A 12,496-nucleotide genomic window follows, 5' to 3' on the forward strand; every position below is an offset into this window, starting at 1 on the left:
ACCTGAGCCAAAGGTAGATGATTAACCAACTGAGCCACCTAGGGGCTCCCAAATCAACAATTTAAGTCAGAGAGTGGCAAACGACAGCCTTCAAGCCAAATCCAGCTCTCCAACTGATTTTACAAATAAAGTTTTATTGGCTTACAGCCAGGCCCATTTGTGTACATGCGGGCTACGGATGTTTTTGCACTTTGAGAGCAGAGCTGAGTAGCTATGACAGAGCTGAGTAGCTGCAACACTGAAAATGTTTACTATTTGGCCCTTCACAAGAAAAGTTTGCCCACTGCTGATTTAAAGTGATCATGACTTGGGCTGCTTGGGTGGCTCAGTTGGTTAAGCATCTGCCTTTGGCTTGGGCCCGGTATCAGGCTCCTCAAGGGGGTAACCTGCTTCTCCCTCTCCTTCTGCCCCTCCCCCCTCGCTCATGCTCTCTCCGTGTCTCTCTCAAATAAATAGATACAATCTACTTTTTAGAAAAAGAATTTTAAAAAATAAATAAAAATAAAGTGATCATGACTTAAAGACAGGGTGACATCCAACAAAAATATCAGTAAAGGACGGTGACAGTGACCCATCAGATAGTAAGGTTCCCTCAGGTAAGGAAGAGATCAACCAAGGCACATCTGAGGTCATCTCTTTGACAAACTGCCATTTAAAATAACACCGTGAACACCATGAAATAACAAGACTTCTTTGTCCCTGATGCAATCACTTTATTATTAGAGCAAGAGAACAGATTGCTTCTTAGTATTCAGCCCAAAAGAGGTCACGCCTGAAAGGTGAAGAAACATGGGGTAACCATCTCTCCTCTGCTGGTGCTTGAAGCAAGGTGTGAGTTGCTGTCTCTCTCCCAGCTACCACCTCCTCATTTCAGTAGCTGAAGTCTCGCCATGGCCAGGGAAGACAAGCTGGGAAGCAAGAGATGACTCCTAACCTTTCTGCTCCTACACTCCATGATTGTTCTAGTTCGTTCTGGGGAAGGGTTGTTATTGTTTGTTTTCTGAAAAATGGTGATTGGCTCACTCATGATTGCTATCAAGTTTGTATGCTCTTGGCATATCAGGCACTTGCTGACTATAGAGAAGTTTTGTGTACTGGGTTCGTGTTCCTCTGGTGCCAGATGGAAGACAGACCTCCACATCAAGGTTCTACTCTTTTAGACGCTCAGGATCTCAAAATCTTCCTCTAGGTCGAAGTCCTCTAGTTGTTCGGTGGAGTCAATGAATTCTATGGGAATATGGAAATGAGAAAGAGGAAAGCTTGACACTCAGGTTGAAGTCGTCAGTACAGTTACTCAGCTAGTTAAGGCTATGCATTTTTTTTTTAAGTTGTTCTGCTGCAGAAAAGCTTTTCGGGAGGAGACTTGCAGGTGAGACCGCTGACAAGTACTAAAGATTCTTTATGAAGAAGCAAAATAGGGGCACTTTGGTGGCTCACTGGTGTCTGAATGTCTGCCTTTGGCTTGGATTGTGATCCTGGGGTCCTGGGATCGAGTCCCACATTGGGCTACACGCAGAGAGCCTGCTTCTCCCTCTGCCTCTGTGTCTCTCATGAATAAATAAATAAAATTTTTAAAAAGAAGCAAAATAATTGAGCTCATTAAACACTCTTACTCACAGGGACCAGGATGGGGCTCTGGGATCTTGGAGGTATCTTTCCAATCACCCATGGCCTCTGATTTGTTTTTTGAACCAGACCATGGGAAACAAGTTCTAGTCATTCTGATTTTGTGTGGCACTTTTGTATCGAGCTCATTTTCTTCTATCCATCTGTGAAATTGGTAAAGATCAATTCATCAGAAGATTAAAATCATCAGGGACCCCATTTCTTGATCAGCCCTGCTGAATAGCAATTGTACATTCCATGGAAAGCATGAGCTACTGCTGTTTCAGTCTTGTAAAACAACTGTTACCCAAGGGTCTGCTGGCCCAGGAACCCCTGAACAATGGCTTACCTGCCCCAGTGGTTGTCACTTCTGGCTTGGCTGGTGGAACAAAGGGAGGCCAGTGCGATGGATGTTTCTGAACCAGTTCAAACATCCTTAAATTTTCCTTTAGAATTTCCTAAGGACACACAGAAACAGCTGTAAACATTTCAGAGCTACTCCACATTGCTGTTCTGTTGTCTGTCCATCCATGGGCCCAAGCCCTAAGAGAGTGGTCTGGCTGTTGAAAGGTGAAAACAGGGGCAGCCCGGGTGGCTCAGTGGTTTAGTGTGGCCTTCAGCCCAGGGCCTGATCCTGGAGCTGGAGACCCGGGATCAAGTCCCATGTTGGGCTCCCTGAATGGAGCCTGCTTCTCCCTCTGCCTGTGTCTCTGCCTCTCTCTCTCTCTCTTTCTCTCTCTCTCTCTCTCTCTCTCTCTGTCTCTCATGAATAAATAAATAACATTTTTTAAAAAAAAAAAGGTGAAAACAAAGCCCTAGCCAACATGCCCACCCACTACTCGACCCATCCGAAGACCCAGCCCTCTTCAGTTCTAGATCTGGTCAACCGGGAAGGAGGGACGCTGGAAAGAGTATCTGATGGAAGTCCACACTCACTAATTCATTGCCTATGGTCCGTCATGCGGTTCAGGTCACATGCCAGTTTCCCGGGCCTATCTCAATTCAGGGCCGACATGTTTCTGAATCATTGGCTCATGCCAATGTGTGTTAATTACGTTAAATCGGCCCCAAGAGAATACTAGTATGAGTTGGCATGGTTCTGGCTTTCGTCCAACACTTTGTAGTAGTATATGTCCTAATTTAGATGGCATATAGTCTTACCAGTGAATTACCATTCAGACTTTAAATGTGATGTGAATACAGTTTTGCTGCATCCTGAATTGTTAAGTATTGCCTTTAGAAAATAATTCTTCACTATGTCTCAGCCACTTATTAACTGGGGTTTCACATTCAGCGAGGGATATTAATGTCAATTATTTGTTCACTTGTGAAGAAAAATCTGCCCTCCTTACATTTGCAAGAGGATCTGGGATCCCATAACCCCAACTTCTTTTTATTTTCTCCAGGTAGGAGAACAGCATGTCTCATGCCTCCCCATCCAGGGTGCTTTTCAACTACTCCCTATGATCGCCATTCTTTCGATAAACATTTTTATCAATGTCTCCCACATGTGTGGCATATGTTAGAAGCAAGGATTGGCGGGGGGGAAGGCAGATACAAAGACTAGTGAGCCAGGAAAACAGTAAATACCCTTCTACACAAAATACTGAGAGGGGAGAATATCTGGCTTTAAGTCTTTACACAGACTCCTGCAAACTGTGTTTCCTTTGATGGCAGCATGCCTGTATTTTAGAGAAATGAGACAGTTAAGAGGGAGACAAGCTCCCTAAACCCTTCTGGACTATATGAAACTGTAAATGGACCATGAAATAAACAGAAAAGCAGCTTAGTTCCTTCGACTATCTTAGCACTACCAATGGAATGAGGAAGACCTGAGATGAAATATGAAATGAGCATTTTAAAGGTAAAATGGTGGAATATTCATTGACTAGTTCATGTGACTCATAGGCATAATTAGTTGAAATATTACGAAGCTAAAAATATCACTCACTTGATGTACTAAGCATATTTCTTTTTTTTTAATTTTTATTTATTTATGATAGTCACAGAGAGAGAAAGAGAGAGAGGCAGAGACATAGGCAGAGGGAGAAGCAGGCTCCATGCACCGGAAGCCCGACGTGGGATTCAATCCCGGGTCTCCAGGATCGCGCCCTGGGCCAAAGGCAGGCGCCAAACCGCTGCGCCACCCAGGGATCCCCTGTACTAAGCATATTTCAAACAAAGGTTTTGCTCTGGTTCCCCAGAGTTATGCATAATCCCCCATATCTCAGTTTTTTTCTTGCAGTAAAATCCTATCAGGCTCAATCTATGTCACTATGTGAAGCAGTCTTGGAAAGGGACCCTACCAAATAACTTCTGTTAAGACTAAGGAAAACATGCATCTTTACCTTCTGCACGAGGCTACACCAGCTATCAAAGTCCTTTTCTTCTTTGCAGAAAAATCCCTTGGGGGGAAAGCAAGAGAACATAACTTAGAACTGGTCAAGGGCACCACCTCAGGCCCTTTGGACTGCAAGATGGGGCCACTGGCCCAAAGACAGGATGTGGGCCACTCTCTTCAGATGTGTCTTACAGCAATAACAAAGCACTGCTCTGTCTCCCAGGTCATCACCTTACCTGGACACACACATTGATGAGTTCATTCCATTTCTCTCTCTCTCCTTCTTTTTCCCTCTCCCTCTTTCCCTGTCCCTGTCCCCCTCCCTGTCCCTCTCCCTCGTGCTGTGAAGTATAGTAGCTTGAAGCCAAATCTCCAAAGCATGAGGTTAATTCCATTACGCTTAAGCACACACAGAGGCACATTCATCCAGAACAGGCAATGAAACCAAGTGACAAAAGCCAAATAGTACTTTTATACTTTTAGCTAAAGGCAATACATAATACAAGGGCTTTGACCTGAAGGAAATGATCTATTAGAATAAAGAGAATCATCTCCCTCCTTCCCCATCCTCAGGACCACCCTACAGTAGCAACAGAATGGTCCCAAACAAGAGGAGGCTCTGTCAGTGACCAGGCTCTCGTGCTCTGACAATCGAGTTAAACTGGGAGAGAGGGTGTAGACAGAACTCAGGACCACTGGCAGCTTCACTGGTGGCGTGTGTAGGTGGTAGTGTAGACAGTCCCAGTTCTAGGGGGAAAAGCCCTGCAACCTCCTGGAGGGCACACCCCAGAAGAATGAGCACTTTCCGCCTGGAAGATCCTCACTCCATGATGTCTCCTTGACTGTGTCCCACCTTATTCCCTGTGCCTGGCTGGCAATAATTTGGGGGCAAGAAGTAAAAGGGGAAGGACTAACAGTAATAGTGACTAATGTGTACGGAAACCTCGCCATGTGCCCGGCACTGTGCTGAGCGCCTCATGCATGGTATATCTCACACAACCCTGAAGGAATGATTGTTTAGCTCCTTTCTAGGGATGAGAAGAGTGAGGCTCAGAAAAAGTTAAAAGGACTCCCCCTAAGTCCACAGCCAGTAAGTGGCAAGGCCTGGATTCCAACTCTAGTCCTGCGCCTTTGGGGTCCATCCCTTCCCCCACAACACTATGGTACCTCTGAGTGGGGGGGGGCATGGCCAGTGAACACCTTCTTGCCCCCCTACCTAGCAACCTAGGTGACTCCCAGGGAACCAATCTGTAACAGGGTGGTGTTGGATCTCTTGGCCCACCCAACCAGTAGATACATACCAGGGCGACGGAAGGATCCAAGTTCAAGATGTTCATTCGCTGTGGGGACTGCAGGCAATGGAAAGTCTGGTCATCAACCGTTCCATTCTCTTCGGTGTCAACAAAAGTCTGGGTTGTATGAGGGTCCAAGAAAATGAGCTCATCGCCTGTTTGGAATGAGACATACTTCACCTAGAAAGAACCACTGGCCCCAGTTCCACCCCTGTCCCTCAGGAGGAGGCACTCTGTTCTTCTTAATACCACCCTTGGTGACAATGGGAATGAGATGACAGAAAGCCTGAACCTGGGTGACCATGCTTGAAGGAGGCCAAATCTAATCATTCACTGAGAAGACTTGCCCTAGCACGTGCACCCCCTCAAAATCCAAGACCAAAAAATGGAGAGTGACAGGTTTGAGAAAAGGTGGGAATGAGAAACCACAGATGACATGGCAGGCTCTGTGAGCAGCAGTTTAGCAAAGAAGCAGTGGGTACAATCACCAGGGCATGAGCCCAGGTGCCATAAGGGAGCTTCCTGCCTCTCTCCACATTGGGAAGCATCTCTGCTCCATACCACTGGTTCTCAGACCTATGGTCAGAGAGCACATCTGGTAAGAAAAAAGCCTTGGCCTCTGAAAGAAATGGGAATGCTGACTCTGCTATGGATGGGCTCTGACTGTTGATCTTTATTAGCTGGCAAGCTAATCGTCATTAGCAAGTTAGTGACTTCTATTGTAAACACTGCCCCGGTCACTTTGACACCAGTACAGATATACCTCACTACGAAAATTCTTACTGCACAAATGAGAGAGATGCCATACTTCATCCAATTGAAAAAGCCTAGCCCAATAATGACCTGGGAGGAGTTTGAAATAGTAAAATCTCTCCTTCGATATTCAAAGGGTCAAGAGTCCCTCCAAAGCTCATCAGTGGCATGCTGAGTTGGCAAAAGTGGCACCTCAACCTCGCTTTCCAGGCCTCGGGACCATCTGGGTCTCTGTGCTCTAGACTGTGTTTGACAGCTAAAGAGAGATTCCCTGAGGCAGGAGGATGCAGTAGAGAGAGATGCCCCACTGAGACTCTCCCTGGAATGGCATCCAAGACTGTGCTGGGCCACATCTAAGTGCTTCTGCTAGCAAAGCATGTGTTTCTGATGTCTGGCAAATAGTTTAACTTGTGTCTATCACAGACCTGGGACAAACCACTCATTTCATTCTGTACTTATTTTCTTGTTTTTAAACCGGGGTCACACGAGGCCTGTTCCAGTTACCTCACAGGGTATTCTAAGAACTGGGAGGTTTCTTCTCTGTGAAATGATTAAAACACAATACAGATATAAGGTGGTCATAGCAGTACCGTGCTTCAACTCAAAAGTACTTCCCTACAAATAGATGTTTCAGAGTATGTGAAAATCAATTCCCTCATGTGACTTGCCTTACGAAAGTCAATATATATATATATATCCATTCCCGCTGGACCACAGGTGGGTGAGATCAGTTACACCCCAAAAGTCTCAAGTCACAAAGAAAAGCAACAACCAGAATGTTTAGAATGAAGTCTACTTACGACCATTAAAAAAGTAAGAAGAAAAGGAAGCTTTGTACAAGAAAATAGAAATCCAGAGTGGGGTTCGGATCGAGCATTCTGCCAGAGTGTTTCAAGTTAAGGTGCTAGGGATAATTGGATAGTGAGAGCATCCTCTCTGATTCTGGCCCTTTCTGTGAAAGTGTGTGTGTGTGTGTGTGTGTGTCTGGAGTGGACCATTGCAGGACATGCTGTTTCTGAGAGTACTTAAAAGAGATACAGTGGAATCCCTAAAAAGTCTTAGAAGTGATGTGGGAACCAACCCAAGGTTTCTTATTGGGTCTGAAGACAAGAGGCAGCCTGCTCAACCATCTGTGGACATAGGGCTCATGCTATGGATCTCAGGATCACTTCACTCAAGTGCAGGGGACAAAATCTCCTGTGCAAGCAGGCAACTTTGAACAGACAGACTCTCATCCTGGCACTTGTGTCACACACCGAGAGCTTTGCCCAGCTTCCCACCAGGAAATGGGGCCCTCAGGAAGCAACGTGGCATGGTAGGCAGAGATGGCCAAATTGGGATTGAACCCTGGCTTTGCTACTTTCTGGCTGGGTGATCTTGAGACCACAACATCTAGCTCTTAGTTTCACTAGAGTAAGCTTTGACTCACAGGGGTATCATGCTAACTCTATCGCTACATCTCAATATAGGACTATCTATCTATCCCTATATGTGTATATATGTTCTCTGTCTGTCTGTATGCCTGCCTATCTAGCTGTCATTAAATGTCATCTAAAAATGTCATTAAATGACTATCTGTCTGGGGTTGGGACTTTGCAGGGAATTTGGCACAAGATAGCTCTTCAGCAAATGGTAGTTCTTATCTATTCCCTCCCTTCAGACATTTGACCAATCCGGAACCCCCAACCTAATACAGCAAAGGGGGTAAGTCAGAAAAGGGGATTCAGGAGGACTTTAACCAACTCTCTCTGGGTAACATGGGGGTAAGGGAGGCCAGGTCCCCCAGCGGGTGTCCCATATATTATTCTTTGAGGTCCCTCCAAAATCATTTTCCAGTATGTTTCAGCCTTGCCCTTGAGTACAGAAAAAGAGAACACTGATTTTTGCCACCTTTTCTCTGACAGGAACCCAAAAGCTTAGAATCAGAAGATATCTGTGTTTATGTAACTCCCAATACTGGATTTTGTACTTAGAAAAATAAACGCCTCCCTGGTTTGCCAATTTCCCATCAAGCTGTAGTTCTCGGGTTTAGCCAATAGATGGCAGCAAGGGAGAGCGCTGAGGCCACTGTGTAGAAACCCTGCCTCAAAGAGAAGGGGGCAAAGGCAAGATGTGCAGGGGGTCAGGAAGGGTGGGGCCACCTTTCACTGGCTGAGTACTACAGGCTTGACTCTTCACTGAGTGCTCTACTGTGAGGTGACAGCACCGCGAGGCAGGTATGAGCCCTGTTTTCTTTTTTTGTTCTTTAACATAAGCTCTATGCCCAACGTGGGCCTCGAACTCACCATCCCGACAGCAAGAGTCTTATGCTCTACCAACTGAGCCAACCAGGCGCCCCAGCCCTATTTTCTACAAGAGAAACTGAAACAAAAGAGTGGATGTTTCTTTTCCTGCTATCACACAGCTGGCAAGTGGAAGACTGTGTACAGGGCCAATGACTTCTCACCTCTCTGAATCTCCAAGGAGTAGGGCAGGAGGGGGGCCAAGCCCATTTCACCCTCTCCTCTGAACAACCTCCCTGCCATGCCCCATGCCTGCTCTGGCTCACCCTGGCCTACCCAAGGCTCTCCAAGCTCATATTCCTTGATGCCCAGTTTCAGGCCATGTCACTCCCTTCCCTGTGCTCTACCAGCACTAACCAGGTATCTGGGCCCCTAGCACTCAACATGTGGTGTGTACACCAGCAGCATCAGGACCCCCCAGCCAGAAATGCAGGGTCTCAGGGCCCAGCCCAGGCCTGCTGACCCCGCATTTTAATCAGTTCACAGGGTGATCTGTGTGCACATCACACTTTGAAAAGCGCTGGGCTAGCTCACCTTGCGTGCCAAGGGCATTAAATGACTATGACTGTCATCACAGCTAGTGTATATGGTGGCTAGGTTTCCAGAGGCATCAATTGAGGCAGGGAATGCTGGGCTGCTGGTTAGGATCCGCATTAGGACATCAGTGGTTTTAAGGCTTAGCCCCCATTACTAGAGAAAGGATAGCTCTGTCTTGGCCTCCTCTCACCTCTACCTGGTCATGGCTCCAAATAATGAGGCAGCAGGCCCACACAGCTGGGCCTGGGTCAAAGGATGGTTCCCAGCCTGAATGCCCAAGCCCCAAGAAGATGGAGACCCACAACGCCAGGGCAGTGAAACCCTGCCACCCTGGGCCCCACATAAAGGAGAGAGAGATGCTAAGATGATGCTGTGCCCCTGGGGTGGTCCAGTGGGAAAGCAGCTGTGAAACTATCTCATCAAGAGGCAAGGAAGTGGACGTACTGAAGAGGGATCTGCTCTCCATGGTGCAGAGAGAAGTGTTATTCTCCACTGATCAGGCCAGAGGCAGAATGAGCTCACCAGAAGCCATGGAATCTCTGGGCTGGATGAGGGCCCCCTGACCAGAATTGCCTGGGCTCCCAGGCAAACCTTCTGCCCCCCACCCCTAGCCCATGACGACTTACTTGTGAGTCCTCTTTTCTTACCTAAGAATCCTATGAAATAATAGGCGTTATTTGGTTTTCCTCCTAATGCCCCTAAAGACTGTGGCATCTTAAAACACTCCTAGAGGGAAAGAGAATGCAACATTCTCAACTCACTTGTGGACTGCTGCTCACGGATCTCTGTGCTCACATGGCGGTGTGATGGGCAGGCAGCAATGGGCCCGGGAAAAGGAGTGACTTACTTTGAATGCATCAACATAGACAGGGTTGATTTGGTTTATGCCCAGGCGAAGGGGCACGATGAGCAGCAGGGGTTTCCAGGCTGGGCAGGAGGCAGGGGCACTCTTACTCTGGTTTGAAGCATTCAGAGTGTTGAGGGGGCTCTCACCAATTGTGTCTGCACTCAAGGGGAGGACACAGCACATTTTTTCTAGAAACGGAAGACAAGAGAGCTGGGTTAAGAGGGGTACCTGGTCATCCGAGATATGCCCAGGGCCAAGCTAAGGGCAACCTCCTGTGACATCTCCTGCCTGGAAGGCCTTCCCCTCTGCCCCCAGGGTGTAGTTTGTGCCACCTTGCACAGGACGCCCAGGCCCACACCTCCATCCCCTTACCTCTCTTCCTTCTGGTAACTGAGCACTCACCTCCTGCCAGATAGTATGGGCTCATTGAGAAAATTTTATTTCTCAACTAGTCTGCAAGGGCCTTTGAGACAGGGACTGTATATTTTGGTTTCTCTAACCCTGTGGTGGAGAGCATAGGGCTGGGTAAGTGGGGGCCCTGTTTATGGCTTCACTGGTTATCCATACTCTGAGTATCCTGCAGGGAAAGGGTCTGATAGTTCATTGAGGGCCAGAGAAGACCCTGTCATTGTTTTCTTCCTTTCAGAAAACTGAAAGGGTAGACAAGAAAAGGCCCAGGGGATAATTAACCAGACTCCTGTGCTCTTCTAAGTCTCCCTGCTTTGGTGGAGCAGGCCAGAGTCAGTGTCTGTTTGTCTACCTGCCTGTCTCTCTGCCTGTTTCCCCCTCCTTCCCCCTTCTCTCTCTCTCTCTCTCTCTCTCTCTCTCACACACACACACACACAAACACATATACAATTTCTGAATGTTGAGGAAGGGGCCTCAATCACCCACCACCCAGCAAGGTAAACAGGCTAGGGACTCACTGATATCTTCAATGACCACAGTGTTATCCATCGAAACATAAATAGCCAAGGAATTCCACTCGTCAAACAAAGCAAGTTTTCTGCAAGGCAACACACAGGGAGGTCAAAATTGGGAGAGATGGGTAACATCAGCAGGAAAGCAGTACCGTCTACGCCCAGTGGCCCTAAAGTCACCAAACACTGGGCCACAGAGAAGTTAGGGATTGGGTCAAGCTCTGGCTCCCTTGACCAAGAGCACTGGAACATCCCATGTCCAGGGACCTTGGGAAAGCCAGAGTCACTGTTTTCAAACCCTGAAAAAGAGAAGCCCTGCTTTACAAGATGGAAAAATCTACCTCACAAGATGATGTTACTCCTGCTGGGTGAAAGAGAAAAGGTACCAGCATTTCTGCTCCCAAGAAATTGTATTTTCTCTTTTCAAAAGGCATTTTGACTGCTTTTTTCCCAAAACAGGAAACTTCCATAAAAATATAAATTATATATATACATACATATATATACACATATATACATACATACATATATATGCATATATATGTAAATACATACACGCATGTTTGGGAGCACATAATATGGAGAATATGCCCAGGAAGATGGAGAGAGAGAGAGAGAGAGAGAGAGAGATCTCTTACATCCCTCCCACAATGCAGTACGAAAGCTGTTCAAGAGATTTGGGCTGCAGATGGCCTTGATATGGTGCTTCATTGGCCAGCAGCTGAAGAGAAAGAGTATGCTGAACTGAGAGAGTACGCTGAACTGTGTGACTTCGGAGAAGGTTAGAAAGAAAACCCCTTTGACAGAGGGATCATCCAGGATCTGAGTAAAGCACCATGACCATATCTCCCTTACATTTCCCTCTTGCCTGTCTGAAAGAAGGCATGTTCATTCAACCTGGGTACTTCTGGGACTCTTGGGTAAAGTCCAGTCTCACTGGACAAAAGAAAAAAAAATATATATATATATTCTTTTCCTAACCAAAGTAGCTCCCAGGAAGAGACTAATTACCATTGTACTTTAATTTCATTCCTTTTGAGATATCACCTTTCCCTGATGTACTTATATTCTGTTGTTAATGGTCACAATCACAATGAATCAAAACTCACCTAAATTCTTTAAAAAATGTATGTTTTGGACAGCCCGCATGGCTCAGCGGTTTAGCACCACCTTCAGTCCAGGGCCTGATCCTGGAGACCCAGGATCGAATCCCACATTGGGCTCTCTGCGTGGAGCCTGCTTCTCCCTCTGCCTCTCTCTCTCTCTCTCTCTCTGTGTGTGTGTGTGTGTGTGTGTCTCATGAATAAATAAATAAAATCTTTTAAAAATGTATGTTTCCATTTGTCTGCTGTTAAGAACTTCAGAATTTAGAAGAAAAAAGCAAATTCTGAGGGACATCATGTAAAAATCTCTGGGCCTCCAGCCATTTCCAGCTGAGTTTGGGGTGCAGCACAGCCCTTCTGATTCACCTTCCAGGCTTTTTTTAAAAAAGATTTTATTAATTGATTCATGAGAGACACAGAGAGGCAGAGACACAGGCAGAGGAAGAAGCAGGCTCCCTCCGGGGAGCCCAATGCAGGACTTGATCCCAGGACCCTGGGATCATGCCCTGAGCCAAAGGCAGACGGTCAACCACTGAGCCACACAGGCATCCCACCTTCTACAGTTTCTACCTGGGGCTCCTATGCTGGTTCCTGAAATACTGCCGGATCTTCACTCGGCAGAATCAACCATCCCCCAAAAGGAACTATGGACTAAGGCAAGAAAGTGGTCTCAGGGGGGTTGGTATCTTAGCAAGGAATAAAGCCAAGATACAGATTTCCCCCTTGAGTCCCCAGGAAATCCAGCCTACTCCCCACATGAGCACATTTCCAGAGCCTTCTAGATCATTGAAGAGTGGTTAATAACTGAAACAGTGC

The 12,496-nt window shown here is 46.7% G+C and overlaps 1 protein-coding gene across 1 annotated transcript in view; it reads right to left on the reverse strand.

The window, feature by feature from the left end:
• Nucleotides 1-689: 689 nt before the first annotated feature.
• The window catches only part of ATG4A (autophagy related 4A cysteine peptidase), a 55,323-nt gene continuing 43,516 nt past the window's right edge, over nucleotides 690-12,496 (reverse strand). The window contains exons 7-13 of the mRNA XM_077889494.1: nucleotides 10,584-10,663; nucleotides 9,658-9,845; nucleotides 9,458-9,536; nucleotides 5,248-5,393; nucleotides 3,954-4,010; nucleotides 1,955-2,063; nucleotides 690-1,227 (exon numbers count right to left, since the gene is read on the reverse strand). Of these exons, the coding sequence (XP_077745620.1) occupies nucleotides 1,157-1,227; nucleotides 1,955-2,063; nucleotides 3,954-4,010; nucleotides 5,248-5,393; nucleotides 9,458-9,536; nucleotides 9,658-9,845; nucleotides 10,584-10,663 (730 nt within the window). The 3' untranslated portion in view covers nucleotides 690-1,156. The remainder of the gene's footprint in view (nucleotides 1,228-1,954; nucleotides 2,064-3,953; nucleotides 4,011-5,247; nucleotides 5,394-9,457; nucleotides 9,537-9,657; nucleotides 9,846-10,583; nucleotides 10,664-12,496) is intronic.

Source organism: Canis aureus, chromosome X (genome assembly GCF_053574225.1).
Source record: "Canis aureus isolate CA01 chromosome X, VMU_Caureus_v.1.0, whole genome shotgun sequence".
Classification (NCBI taxonomy): Eukaryota; Metazoa; Chordata; class Mammalia; order Carnivora; family Canidae; genus Canis; species Canis aureus.